The sequence below is a fragment of the Montipora capricornis genome, chromosome 9, assembly GCF_036669925.1.
Source record: "Montipora capricornis isolate CH-2021 chromosome 9, ASM3666992v2, whole genome shotgun sequence".
NCBI classification, from domain to species: domain Eukaryota; kingdom Metazoa; phylum Cnidaria; class Anthozoa; order Scleractinia; family Acroporidae; genus Montipora; species Montipora capricornis.
The window spans coordinates 20,191,319-20,206,318 of NC_090891.1; the positions used below are offsets into that span (position 1 = coordinate 20,191,319).

The window sequence follows — 15,000 nt, forward strand, 5'->3', positions numbered from 1 at the left end:
AACTGAAACTCTGCGCAATAGAGCCAATAAAATAGAAACCTTATTGAACTAGCTTGTTCGGTCCGTACTTGGAAAATATTGGTCTCCTTCCGTTTTTGCAATTTTATGGATTTTGCCTGCATAAACTTGCAAAAAATGGAAATTGACCAATATTTTCCCGGTACAGACCTCACGCTATCCACGTTAAAAATTAGAGTGTTAATGTCTTGTTGTTCTGAGTTCAAATGTTCTCCTTCTTGAAGGAAAACTTGGTGTTCAAGATTACGCTGTCGTTTACCCTCCAAACGGTGAGCGTGATTCAAATGGCTTTGACATAATTTTGTAGAACAACTGCACGTAATTACATGCACGCCGATTTCAATAAGCGTCACGAAGTGTCTTCTTGCCCTTCTCCCCAACTTCAACACCACAGGTGTCTCGAAACACAGACAATTAACGTTACAGAGTGCCCCCCTCCCTCCTCAAAATGGTGCTCCTGAAATAGGCTCTTCAGTTGAAAATGGCTCGCGGTCGAAATATAGGGGCTTGGTTACTAGTTTCTAAAGGAGTAACCAAGCCCCAATATTGCGACCGCGCGCCATTTGAACGGAAGAGCCTCCTTGAGGAGCACCATTTTAAGGGGTGGGGAGGGGAGGCACTTGCAGGCTACTCCTTAAGTAAAGATGAACGTCTGCATTTACCCTAAACTACAAATAACGCTCACCTTTACCTTTACCTTTTTGTTGGAAATATGTAGATAAAGCTTACACTTAAAGGAACACTTCCTGTTGGATGTCAAAATTGGGCGTGCGTCTAATTACGTCAGTGCATTTCTGGACAATAGTAACAGCTTGACTTAGCTCTGTGGACAAAAAGAATTCATTCTTTCTTTGATTTCTTTGCATTTCCTATTTAGGGTTTATACCATTTCACGGATTTTCCTTGTATGGTAAGTTATTGTGTATCTTGTTACCAGACCTTACTCGACTAATAAACTGATCTAAAAAGACCCTCAGTAAGTCTAAGATGTTCAATATTGCTCCAAAGACGTCAAACTCAAGATTTAAACTCTATTAAAAAGACTCAGCACGAAATAGTAAACCAAAATTCGCAATGGCCTACGTGTAGCCATACCCTCCCCCCGAAAGGAAAACGGGAGGGACGTTACCTCCTCCCGTTTTTCTTTCGGGGGAAGGGTACGGCTACACGTTCGCTAAATTCACAATAATTCAAAGGCTGAGTATCACGTCATTAGCGGAAAACTAAATTCATCAGACTTAAGGTCGGTGCCTGCTAATTCAAAGATATATTTGCTCCGGTTTATGATTATGCAGGAAATGTAGATCTTAATTAACAAGTGTTATTGAAATCCAAAAAGAAAATTGGGAGTAACCACGCATATTCCAATTCGGCTTAGGGGGTGTTTACATGATACCGGTACGAGTTTCATTCTGGTACGAGTTGTCAATTTCATACCGCGTTTACATGGACGACTCATCCCAAGTCCATCGATTACCGGACGCCATCTTGACGAATATTTAGAAATACAACGCATGCGTCAATAGTCCCAGTCCACCACGACTTGACGACTCGTACCGGAATGGGAGTCAATGTAGCGTTTACATGATACCGGTATAACGTTTCATACCGTTATGAGAATTTCGATCCGGTACAACTACCGGGATGAACTCATACCGGTATGAGTTGTACTGGTATGAGATTTTTCACCGGTATCATGTAAACAAATACAGAGCGATAAGTAAGAACCGGGATGAACTCGTACCAGAATGAAACTCGTACCGGTATCATGTAAACACCCCCTTACTCAATGTTGTACCCAATTCAGATCCTTTGGGAATAAAACGTTTTGTTCTAAATATTTCTATATATGAATGCTACATTATCATGCAAATGTGATACAGCGCTGTTTGAATCGTTTTCTCTTTTATTTTGTTACAGCTGCGCCTCTGGGGTTCGTTTGTGCAGAGGCACCACAGCTCTATTATCTTTTCAAACAGATTTATACCCGGTAGGTGCCTTTAAAATTGCCCGCGTGATTGGCGTTCGAAGGGGATTCGGCGCGAAGTAATTTCAGGGTTCGTGCTACTCCTTTAAGTCCTTGTAAAGCCCTGGATTTTATTTTTGGACTTCAGGGGCGCTTGAAAAGCTCTTGAAAAAAGGGATTTGGCAGGAAACTACTTGAAAACTCCTCGAAATTTTGCTTGGGTGAAAATTGTTGGCATTGCATCATGCTCAGTTAAAGAGACATTTCTAAATTGAGCCCGCCAAATTTGACTATTGGGAAAAGATTAAATGCAAAAATTAAAATGTCTGTGCGTGCACTTAACTCGCAGGACGTGGGAAAGAATATCAAGATAGGGTTTTTCAGCAAAGAAAACACTGAAAGACGATGTGTGGAATAGAAATCTTCTTACAAACACTCCTTGAAAACTCAATTTCTGGTTCTTGAAAACTCCTTGAATACCCCTAGAATTTTACATGCAAAATCCAGCACGAACCCTGTAATTTGTTCATATATAGATACATTCCCCATTGGAGCTTTTCAACAAATAAACATATCTCTGAAGCAACGCAGCTAAAACATATCACTGATGCAACAGAACAGAACAAACACAACTGTTAAAGTACTTATCACCTCAACACAGTTTTCCACTTTATTAATTCTCCAAAATCATCCCAAAGACACCTTGATGCCTCCTTCTTAAGCTTAAAATTCAAAAGAATATTTTATCTTGAACGAGGCAACAAGGGCCAATTTGTATGCGCATAAATCAGCGGCCATTTTGGAATAAGGTGTATTGCACCTTCATACAATCGTTTATTTGAAATGGTCAATCATTAACGTGAACTGACAAACGTGTGTAGTAATAACAATCAACTATAAAGGAAAACGAAATTTCAAAATTGTTCTATTACAGTGTACTGTAATGTTTTCTAATTATTCTTTAATTTCTTCGTTAATGTAAGATTCTGTTTCTTGGTGGCTTGATTTTCGTCGGTATATCGAACCCATTCCCCATTATTGCTCGGTTATTGATCAAAGAATGACCGCTTTTTCCGTCTTTCAAAGCCGATAAAAAAGTGAAATTTCAATCAAAGGGCTCTGAAATCAACACGATGTATTTATGATGATTTCGGAGAATAAATAAAGTGGAAATGTGATTTGATCATGAGGTGATAGCAGTTTTAAGAATCCCAATAGACAACTTTTACGATAGCGTCATTTGACCACAACTACCAGAATTCAGTTTGTTTTTCTCTTCTTATTTAAATTTTGTATTCCCAGTGGGATAAGAATAAAAGTAGATCCAATTAGCATGAGACAAGCAAAACCTGAAGGATTCTGGTACTTGTAGTCAAATGGCGTCATCATACAAATGTCCTGTTGGGTGGAGGTGAACAAGTTGACTGTTTACAAGTGCAGCCGTGAAGTTGAATCAGGGCCTACCAGGATCAAGGAGTAGTCAAAACCGGTCTTGAACCCCGGATCTCCTAGAACGTTCGCCTAGGGCTCTCGCTTGCCCAAATTCAATTGCTCTTTGTGAAAAGTGTGTGTGCAGTGGAAATGCACTTAATTCACAGTCACTGTACTTCAAGAATCCGAGAGAAACAATTCGAACGTAAAAGAACATGATTGAAGAACAGGAGACAACCAGTTGGCTATTTCACAAAGCGTGCTAGAGAGGTGAATTCGGGAGAACTGGAAACATGTCCAGCCAGTGATCTGAGCGAGACTGGAACACAGCAGCGCCACCTGAAATGTCCTAACCACGAAAACGCACTGCCTCCACAAAATTCTAAATCAGTAAAAGTCCTAAAATAATGATACAGTTTGTTTTCTAAAGATGACGTAATCTCGTACCCAGAACTATTTTGGAGCCAGGGGTCTGGGTACTAGATTCATGTCCACGGCTTGGCAGATAGAAAAGCAAAACTGGAAGAATCGGAATGAATCAGCTCATGAAATTTAGACACATAATGAATATGTTGAGGTTGTGTCCTCTGTGCAAGGGCCGTTAAAGGCCCACCTTCGCCCAGAAGTCATTCCGATCCTTTGTTTTTGTTTTTCAAATGACGACTTATCCAAATACGTGATGTGATTGGCCAAAGGCACTCAGGCGAATCACGCGGGAAACAGCATGTCAGATATTTAGGTAATCTCGTGTTACATGAAATTCAGTCACGGTGCGCAATGAGTTTTGGGCGAATGTGGGCCTTTAAGTCGTGATGTTTTTCGTGACACCTTTTGTTTGTTTTTTTAGGTACTTTTTTCGTCTTCACACCATGTCTTCGCATCCTCAGGTAATGAAGTGTTGTCCTTTTTAAGGCATTGGTTAGTTTAAGAAACAACGACGGCTACGTACGGCAACGAGAACGCCAGAAAGCACGAATGTGATTGGTTGAATGAAGGAAAATAATCGTGCTGCTCGAGCGGCACGCATTGTTGTACGTTTCTTTGCCGTGCTCTGCAAAACAACGACTTTAAGGACGGTGCCAACTATTGTTATTGCGCATACGTTCTGCGCATCTCCAGATACACGGATCCCCTATGGGTGGTGCTTATTAATATAGGGATATTTTTGCGCGGTTCAAAACTATGCGGAGAAAACAGAATTTAGCAACTGCTCTTGGTATCCAAAAAGAAAATCGGGGGTAAGCACGCATTTTTCAGAGATAATCAAGCTTCAATTTGGAAAAGAACGCCATTGATACATTGCTTTATATTTTAAAGCTTTTTACAAATATTGTTGATTAATTATCTTCGAAAAATGCGTGGTTACTCCCAATTTTCTTTTTGGATTTCAATAACACTCGTTAAGATCTGCTTTTCCGGCATATTCAGTAAACCGCGCGAAAATACCTCTGAATTAGTAGGCACCGTCCTTAAAGAACCAATTTTAAGGTTTTGACGAGTACGTGAGCATACAACAGTGAATCGTTCATGTTCTATCTTTACTTAAAAATCGCTTGCACCAACCCAGCTAAATGATACATCGCCCACATTGTACAACGTGAACGAGAGTGAATAATCGCCATATTATTAAGGTAGCGTAAAGCTGTATTTTGAAGTATGGTTTTCATTCCCGTAGCCATCTTTGATTCTTAAACCCTTCATTAAGTTCTTCTGGGCCCGGTTGTTCAAAAGCCGATTAACGCTAATCCCAGATTATAAATTAACCAAGGAGTTTATTTCTCTACTCCCAAATGCTGTTCAACGCTGATATTAGGCAAAACTTTACCTTAGGAGAAGTCAATCTTGAAAAACAAAAAGAAGCAAAAGAAACTTTCACCTAAAAGTTGAAAACATGAAACAAAAGTTTACGCTAATCCTGGATTAAGTTAATCGGCTTTCGAACAACCGGGCCCAGGAGGAAAGGGCGATTATCAAGTGAGCGGCGAAAGTAAATTTTGTAATTGGTTTGGCTTTCAATTGTTACGCTTTCGTATATTATCATCGGCTTATAGAGTGTTTTCACTCGCGTGATCAGTAACCTTGTTTTTCCACGGAACAAAAGAAAACGTTTGCATGATAATGAGATTAGTTGGGTATACCAACATGGCCGCCGTGACATCACTCTGTATTAATTTTATTGTTTTACTTTTTGTGGAACAGGGAATGTTATCGCTGTGCGTGCTGTTTGAAAACCTTCTTCAAACGCACGAGCCTGCGCTGTTTTATCACCTCAAAGAAGTTGGAGCGCATCCGTAAGTATCTCAGTAGCTTGTAAACCGGCGCTACAAAGCTGCGCATGGTAGGAAGTGGAAAACAGAGTCGGGTTTAACAGAAATCGAACCAATGAACTTCCGATTTGGAGTTCGTTGCAAATGGCTTGCATACAGCTATGACTGAAATTGCCGAAGGTGGCTGAAAATTGTGAATTTGAGATAGAAACTGCCATTCTTTGATCACTACATGCTCTACTGCTGAACATCGAAAATTTCGTTTAAGATAAGCCAGAACAGGTCACATACAGGTGAAGTGTAAAAATCTCAAAAGGAGTAATATACGTATTAGCTGAAAATGATATAATTCGCGATCGCTTTGCATATTTGAAATTTATCAAAATAAACTAAAGTTACAAAGTATCACAGTACAGCTGTTGGATGTTCACTTTCAGGCTTCGTCTGGCTTTTAACTGGTTAATTTATGCCTTCGCGGGATATCTAGACACGGAACAGGTGAATATGTCTTTATCCAGTTTTAGATTTATTCTAGTTTTTTCAGGGCGGTTTTCAATAAACGGTTTTGTTCCAGACTTTTTGCACAGGCTTCAAATGCCTCATTGGTTTTTTTGTGTTTCCAAACTCTCGCCTTAAGTTTGTGCTCTTTTCGTCTCAGCTTCTTCTCCTTTGGGACAGAATATTTGCTTACAACTCGATGGATTTGATAGCAGGTGTGAAAATACGTTTAACTCGACGTTGTCGTGTGTTGTTGTTGTTTAAATTATTTTGACAATCTCTCTCATCTTCGACCCATTGGAATGGCAGTAACTGGAGTTGTGTGATTTAAAAGTGACCTCTGAGATACTGGTGATAAGTTACATAGCGAGAAGGAGCGAGAAATTGGTAAAACTACGCAAACTCAACCGAACTGTCATGACACGGCGCCTTTAATATATTTAACTGCAAAAGAAAAATTTATCCTTCTCCGCAATTTCATAGCCTATCTTACACATGCTGCTAGCGTGGCCACGTTGAATCTTTACGGGAAATTTACCGTAGACCGCTCACGGTTTCCAACAAGCATTTCACCTCCAGTCCTTTCTCCAAGTGGCTTTCTTCTAGAAGATGAATGTTTTCCTCTTCTCGCTCAACCGTCGGTAGAAAATAACCTTTATACGCTAGTATTTGCCGAAGTCAATGGCTTGGAACACGGTTTAGTTAAACCCCGACAGAACTCTGCCGCCAGGTCTAAATGTCTTTCATATTTGTTTCTATTTAGTTCTTGCGATGGCTGTCCTTTCTTACCGTCGTTCCAATCTTCTTGAGGTGACAAGCTTACAAGCTGCTCAGGTGAGTTATGCTACAAAGTTTCTCCGTCAGTCAAATTGGTACCTCACCACCTACGGTTCTGGTAATCATTTTTCTTGTTGCTGGTTTCCATTTGTCATTTGTTTGGAACTGATGTGAAAATGGCCTTCAACTCCTTGCTGCAAAAATATTTTTTGCAGTGTCTCCGGATTATAAAGCACTAACCCCCTTCAATGATAAACTATGGGATTCAAACTTGTGAGACGAACTGATCGCAAAATCTTTTCTCGGGTTATTTCCTTTTCTTTTCTAACTCCCTTCAATGATAAGCTATGGAAATTAAACTTGTGAAACGAACTGATCGCGAAATCATTTCTCTTTCGTTTTCAGACGGTGCTCGCAGATATCTCCACTCTTAACACAGTGGCGTTATTACAATACGTTTTGTTCTTAAAGCAGTGACCAAGCCCATGAACAAAACGGAGCCAATGAGATAACCGTAAAAATGTCACGTGGTTAAAACTATATGGCAATGTCTGGGCGCGTTATTTTTCTCACCCGTCCCAGCTTCCTGGCGTTTTCCGGCACGAAGAAACCGGTTAGTGTGGTGAACGGGCCTTAGAGAATCCTTAGACACGTTTGCCGTCCGTCAGGAGCACTTCTACAGCAGATTGATCGTGTGCTCCAATGAAGAACCAGTCTTGTCAAGACAGTTGTGATACAGTTGTCGTTGGTCTGGTTTTTTGGCGAGAAAAATGGGAATGGCCTTCGCTTTTGTTCGTCACGCCATCTCTCTTTGTTTCCTGACAGTCTAACTCTGAGGTTAGCCATGTAACGCTCTTCAATAGTTTTACACCTCTATGTATTGTACGTAGCGATATCGCGATTTATTTCGTCACAGTTGCGTCGATCGTAATGAACGTGTTAATGTAATGAAAGAAATAAACTTCTGTTACATGGAAATTTCTACGTCCTTGTTCACTAGTCAAAGTAATCCCTCAAACCTGAATAATGTGGGGATTAGTGAGGCATTTTCTGACAAGAGAAAGCAGTTAACTGAAATGCCTCATTCATTGTGCCAGTTGTGGACGGCAAATACATGTAAAGGCTCTGTTAAACTGCTAAGCCTAGCACGACAGTTTTAGGCTTTCAGACTTAAACTCGCGTTTTGCATATATAATGAGCTGCATTCACGCGCTGGAACTTTAAGCCAGTGAGCCTTTGACGTCACATTTCCCTGGATCCAACCCTCTGAGGTCCAATCGGTCAGTTTTGAACGTGATTAATGACAGACCGTGAGATCCAAAACTTACACTTACAAGTAAACGGCCTTTGGGAAAAATCAAAGCTCAAAATGTTGCCAGTCAGGTGTTAAGCAAACACACAATTTCAAAATCTGAAGGATAAAAGGAAGTGATTGTTTTTTTAAATCACAGGGACACTTTTAAGTGTTGCTCCTGCAGGTGACCGAACAAGCAACCTCCGGCACATTAGTTCAGTGCGGAGCCGAGTGTACCGCGCGCTATACCGTCTGACTTGGCGTTGGGAAAATAAACGAAACCAAGTTTTTCAGACGAACGTGCATACGGAAGACGTTCCCAAACCCTGCCGGCAAATATTCTGTTTGTTCCGAATACCGAATTGGCCCAAAAAGAACGCCTCATCCCTGTTATTCAAATAAACTGGACAGGCTTACGACATGGAACGACACCTTGTTAATTCAGGAAACGTACACTGTTTACTCCATCTGGCAATTCTTTTGTTCCTTTGGTACAAAAAATACAAAGGAATAATCCTTTTTTATTTATCCTGTTGATATTTCATGCATGCCTGATCGAATACAGACAATTGTACTGGAATTCAACAAGCGCTTTTTAATTTGGCTTGATAACAACGCCTGCAAACAGCCTAGCAACACGTATTGAGTTGTTTAATCTTTTACATGCTTAAGGTCTGTAAGGTTTCAAAATTTAAGAAAATTTGCCTGCTTGTTGACAAAGTCACTTGAGAGAAAATCATCGTAATTTCAGAGAAAGGTAGGTATTGGTTTACGAATTATTTGAACCACTTGCACAGTACTTGCTAACAATTCAGGTCAGTTGACGTCGTCCACGCACTGTCAGGGTTTTTTCGCAGGCAATTTCCTTATGAAGAGTTCACTGTCGTCGAGTGTGGGTAAGTGAACAAGCTTTAACTACTATCTAGTGATGTTGTTATGTGCTCAGTAATTTAGAGTTATATTCCGACTGCATGGAGATTTTACTGCAACTGTCGAAGGAAGTTCAATTTGGTAGACCACACAGCATAATGTCTGATCGAGGCTTGAGTTAATTCTTTGGCGAAGCTGCAAGCTGAGGTGTTATGACACAGACCATAGGTCTTCAAACTGTACGATATACTGATCTTTGAAAACCGAATTTATCAAATAATGTTTTATCGAATTAGATACACTTTATAGTAGGTACAGCAAACAATTTGACAACTTTGGACCCAGGAACAAAGGGCGCAAAAGATTGGCGAGAACTTGACAGTTTTAAGCACAAAGCGCCAAAACATACACATTTGTGACTAATTCTTTCCTTTGTCATATGTGGTGAGCAAAGCAAAAGCCTGCTATTTTTATTATTTGGCTTTATCCTTGCGCTGTGAAACGAAATATTAAGTGCCTACGAAGTAAAAAATATCTTCTGCTTATTTTAAAGACCTTTCAAAATGACGAAGATTGGTGTTTTCTATTTTGGAATACCTTCTTTCGTTCCAGAGATATTCAAGTTTTTGTTTAAAAATTGATGACGTCATAATAGTTCACAAAGTTGAGAATGCCTCCGAAAATATTGGATGGGTGTTGTTCAAACTTGGCACTGAGCAGTAATCTACATTAAGTAAGGCACAAAATGATACCCTCTATGCTGTTCCCATGGCAACCATTTTTTGCTGCTCGGTCTATTTAACGCAGGATTTATTTTGTGGTTTATTGTCGTAATAAGATATGTTCACTCTCCGTAAGCTTGTACAAAAATGTAAAGCATTATGGGCAGCACATGCGTTTCAAGTCTGACCATCTGCCTGTACTTCTAATCTGTTCAAAATCCAAGGTATTTGGTTCATTGCAGAGAGGGACTGGGAACAAGGGTGTTGCCATTACATCAACTTAATTAATGGGTGTCATTCTGTGCCTTATCTGATGTACTTTACTGCTGCCAAGTTTGAATCTCATTACTCCTATGTTTTCGGATATATTCTAAATTTTGTTTTTTATTACGGTCGTTTGCAATGTTTGTGACGTCGTCAGTTTTTTAACAAAACTTTAACATCTCTGGAACGAAAGAAGGTATTCCAAATGATAGAAAAGCACCATTCTCTTCATCATTTTGAAAGGTCTTTAAAACAAGCAAAAGATATTTTTTACATCATAGGCACTTCAAGAAGACCTAGCCAGCAGACCTTTTCCACGGGTAAAGGTTAAAAGCAACATCGACAGTGGAACTGTCTTCTCGGTCTGGGAAACAGCTATACATAAACCTGTTTACAAAAAGGATGACGAATCGGACCCGGAAAACAGTAGACGTCCTGTAGCCCCTCTTTGCTTGGCCTTTTCTCGGTTTTAGAATATTACCTAAGATTCGCTTGGACTCCACAAGAGTACAATTTTGGCATAAAAATTGCACTGCTCTCGTCCAATCAAAATCGATTTATTTTGTTGAATTTGTTACAAATTGAAAAGTGCGAGTTTCCCTGAAATTTCCAGAAAATGGAATCTGTCAGGGGTTGCTATGTGACAGCTATCGTTAGGTAACTGTGTGAAGGGCTTTCTTCCCAAACCGAAAACAGAGATTAAACAATGCTCTACCAGCTGATCTATGAAGCCACACAGTAGGGAGCAAGTCAATTTGTTGGGCTCACGTGTTCCCGTGAAGGAGTCGATGAATGAATGAAATTTGAAGGGCGGGGTGTAGAAGAAATGGAGAAGTGATCATCGCACTTATCTGGACAATTTGAGCAATAGTCCATTTTATTACACATAACATGAGAATTTTATTCCATAAAGCTCATTTGTACAAATCTATACGCTTTATTTTAACATGTGAAAAAGGCCTATACAGACAATCAGAATGGCCTACAGCTATTTCACATGTGGAAGTATAACCAATCAACGATAGCGTAAAGGCGTCTCCATGCCAATCACTCGTGCATCTCGTGCAAATCTTGCAAATCGTACTTGTTTTTGAATTACATAGAAAGTGCTTTGTACGGGGTTTTATTCACTTGTTGTTTGTGTCAAAAACCCGAACGAGCGAGGAACGAGCGAGTGAGGGTTTTTGACACAAAAAACTCATGCATAAAACCCCGTACGCCGCACTTTCTATGACGTAAACTATATTTACTGCTGTGTGCTTAGTTACCTGGCCTATGAATGAAAGTGAGGCTGGAGTTGACCTTTGATAGAAACCACTGCTTTTCTTATGCAAATTCTTGCTAATTAGCATGCCAACAACATCATTAACATAAGAAAAGGAGGGAGGTCTGTATCATAACAAGGTCAACACCAGCCTCGCTTTCATTTAAGGCCAGGTAACTAAGCAAACAACTGTAAAGAGGTCTATTGTCACTTAAAGGACTTATTTATTTATTTACTTATTTAGTAGTGATTCTTCAGAGGCTAGGTAAGTAACAGTAGGTCAAAAGGTCCTCTACGGGGTGACGTACAAAACCCAGACCCCTAGAACAGTAATCATAACCCCCAAACACTTGTACTCCTAGCCAAGAAGACGTGACGAAGACGATACAGAGCAAGAACATCCAACGAAGGCATGAAAAGTCTCTCGGAAATATTAACTATATGTGCAAATGACGCAAAAAATTCACTCCACTAATACATCTTGAAACAATCCGTTATGACAGTTAATGACGACGTAAATGAATGAACATGCACAACTTGGACAAAATTTGCAATCACTTGTAACAGGAGCTCATTAAGAGGACCCTCTATCTCCCATACTTGGCCTCGGAGTCAACTCTTTCCCGAGTAGATTTATTTATAGAACACCTCCCTTGGGAGATTCAGCACGCTCACTGTTGTAAAAGCCAATCAAAGCAGAGCTATCTCAGCGTCAAGGGAATTATGATACTTTTCGCGGGAAAAACCTGTTCCTAACAATAAATTTACTCGGGAAAGGGTTGACTCAAGGAATTAGAGGAGATGGAGGCTCCTCTTAATGAGCTCCTGCTTGTAAGTGATCTTGTAAGTAAGTCATCACTTGTAAGTGATGACGTCATCCTGATTGAACACGATATTTCTGTCTTTTCAGTATCTACAAGTTCTCAGGATAATTTTAGGCAGGTGCCTCCGTCCTTAGTGTCTACGTATAGCAGAGAATACACGGGTGCCTTTGGTCCACCGGCAGCTAATGCAAGGTACTTGATCAATTGCTGTTTCCAAGAATACATGCCATTGTGAAATGAATGTACATGTAATGATGTCATACAATTAGCTATGCGTTTATCGTTGTTTGGGTGTTAAGGTAAAGGCCGTCTGAGTAGTCATAAGGGAGCCTGAGAAACAACGTTGTTTACTAGAACGAGAGGACTAATCCTGTACCTATTGCCAGATTACTATTTTCATAGGTCCCCATGACTTGCGGCTTCTTTTGTTATCAAGGCTAGGTGAAGGGCTAGGTGCATTGTTTCTGTTGTATCATCTTTTGTTTCGTTCCCCAATCACAGACTGCGTCAGTCGATCTGGAAAGCTGCAGGGTTTCTCATGCAACGAGAGGTTCTGAATACAATAGGATTAATGAGCAAAAACAATGACTCTGCCAGCAGCTCTGTCCTGGCCAGTGCACGTGCGTTTCACATTCAGGCACATGCCTCGGCAGCCTAATAACGAAGTGATGCGGACAACGTGAGAAAACGACGATTACTTTCCATTTTTCTTCGGTGACTTTTATGTCATTCGCAGTAGTTTAATACCGTGATAAATAGTTCACAATTGAAGTCCTGAACAACTTCGTGGAATGATTAAAATAGTTATATCTTCCAATGATGCTCTCGTAGACCACGTTGTCGATATTCCTTGAGGTCTGTCGTGCTCCAGGTTGAACAGGAGAGAACTTTACGTGGCGGCGGCAAACTAGATCAAGTTCTGTTTTCTCCGTAGACCATCCATGCGCAAAGTGTGCATCGCCGGGAATGCGAATGGAGACGGCAAACTAAAATAAGTTATAAACGATAGAAGCGGTTTATTCCTGCGCCCATTTTTTTATTTGCTTTTGGCTTCTTCTGAGGAAAGAGGTGCCACAGGTGTTTTAATCGCTTTAGACCCTGCTATAAGTGTGCAAGCGTTATTGCTTCTTGTTCAGGGTGGGAAGGCTATCTCTTTCAAACTGCGCGCACGAACATAGTCTGACAATGTCATACCCTGTTTGCCATACATTAGCTGGTTTGTGATTTTCCCTTCATAAAGAATCCGTACGTCTTTCCACTTGAAGAGGGAACAAAGGACTCCACAAAATGTGTTTCCATTGCGTTTTCTATCTGAATATCTCACTGTGCACGGCAGTTGCCCTTTTTAATTTCGTTTTTCTTACTAATTTTAATTTAGAGCAAGAACGTCGCGTTTCTATCCACTGGGACAACCAGCCGTAGATTCCACCTACAGGAGCCATTTTCTATGCTACCAGAGCAACCGTCGTTTTAATGTTCCCTATGGAACGTCCTCAGGATATCGCAACAACAACCCTCATCCACATAACATGGAGCAGGTCTTTAATCATCCTTCAAAAGTACGTTGAGTTTATTAAAGAACACGTTTTTTTCGTAGGATAAAGTGGTTGACGGTTTGACAATGGCTCGTTAAATAAACCGGTTATAGCACACTTTGCTCAAACCGCACTAAGTGAATTTGGTGGTATAATCGAAAAATACTTAAGATATCGCAAAATTAGATTCCGTTGTTATAGCCGTCTTCGTCTCAAAAAATAAACGAAAGTCTTTTAAAAAGTGGTCAATTATCATCAAACTTGGGGAAAGGAAGTGTTATTATAAATCAAAATTTCTAACTTGCTTACTTAATGCGAACAGCTACCACTGTTATGTTGTTGATAAAGTAAATCGTATATACAAGACTGCGTTGCCGAACTTGTAGCTATCTTTGGGCTTCATTGCATACGCTTTGTGATGCCTAAAACCGCCGTGTGTAACACTGTTACATGTACTTCACCAAACTGTACAAAATGAACGAGATAGAATAACCGCGAAATGCTCAGCGCAAAGTTAGCCATTGAAATGACGTTTGCGTTGTCGCCTTACGTAAAGTCGACATTGTAGTTCGTAAGCCTTCTGGAGAGAATTGCGAAAGCTTTAAGTGCTTTCGATAAAAATCAAACGCTAGATATACTAGTTTAACTGTAGCTTGTCAGTTAATATCGTTAACTCGATCTTAAAAATCCTCTCGAGCAGAAGCAAAAAGGCTGGGAGATCCCTAACTTTTTTTCTATTTCGTAGGACTATTTTGTGTGGTCCCATTATCAGAAATTGCCTCCAGTGAGCCAAAAAGTGTCTACAGCCAAATGTTCCTCCAGTTCGGAGCTCTTAAAGAAAGTATGCCTGGACAAGACAAGGTCTATTTACCAACACGATTATGGTCCACCACTCTAACTACAGGTTGGTTGGTTGTCTTGTCCCTCACATAGTACACGCGCTACGATTGGTCAATTTAGTGGACCGCAGTCCTAAGGACGGCCCGCTTGACATTCACCAGTGTACTTTTCCCGCGCAAGTTCATCACCAAAACTTATATTTCAAGTATTTTGCTAACTTCTGTTTGTCGCGCCATATTCTATTTAAGGCCCTTTGTTCTGTGCAGTTTAATCGTTTACTTTGCATCTCGGGACAGAAACCGAAACGGAAAAACGCATCCACCAAAACTGAAAAATAGACCAGAAAATACGAGGTTGGTAAAGAAGTATTTTTCTCGTAGGTTCTTGTAGGCCTAAAACTGATGGTGGTGTAGTCCGGTTTCAGAACTAC

At 40.3% G+C, this 15,000-nt stretch overlaps 2 protein-coding genes across 4 annotated transcripts in view; both read left to right on the forward strand.

Moving 5' to 3' along the window:
• The window catches only part of LOC138016347 (TBC1 domain family member 19-like), a 24,262-nt gene extending 16,327 nt beyond the window's left edge, over positions 1-7,935 (forward strand). For both annotated transcript variants that reach the window (XM_068863502.1, XM_068863503.1), the window contains exons 15-23: positions 243-287; positions 896-928; positions 1,939-2,008; positions 4,263-4,302; positions 5,615-5,706; positions 6,120-6,180; positions 6,341-6,395; positions 6,944-7,014; positions 7,363-7,935. In XM_068863502.1, coding sequence (XP_068719603.1) covers positions 243-287; positions 896-928; positions 1,939-2,008; positions 4,263-4,302; positions 5,615-5,706; positions 6,120-6,180; positions 6,341-6,395; positions 6,944-7,014; positions 7,363-7,434 — 539 coding nt within the window. In that variant the 3' untranslated portion in view covers positions 7,435-7,935. The remainder of the gene's footprint in view (positions 1-242; positions 288-895; positions 929-1,938; positions 2,009-4,262; positions 4,303-5,614; positions 5,707-6,119; positions 6,181-6,340; positions 6,396-6,943; positions 7,015-7,362) is intronic.
• A 932-nt stretch (positions 7,936-8,867) lies between these two features.
• LOC138016570 (uncharacterized) overlaps positions 8,868-15,000 on the forward strand; it is a 7,077-nt gene continuing 944 nt past the window's right edge. Inside the window, exons 1-5 of one of the 2 annotated variants that reach the window (XM_068863745.1) lie at positions 8,868-9,008; positions 9,096-9,147; positions 12,282-12,387; positions 13,574-13,754; positions 14,476-14,634. In XM_068863745.1, coding sequence (XP_068719846.1) covers positions 9,120-9,147; positions 12,282-12,387; positions 13,574-13,754; positions 14,476-14,628 — 468 coding nt within the window. In that variant the 5' untranslated portion in view covers positions 8,868-9,008; positions 9,096-9,119 and the 3' untranslated portion in view covers positions 14,629-14,634. Of the gene's footprint in view, positions 9,148-12,281; positions 12,388-13,573; positions 13,755-14,475; positions 14,635-15,000 lie in introns of both variants that reach the window. The other variant, XM_068863746.1, reaches the window with a different exon arrangement.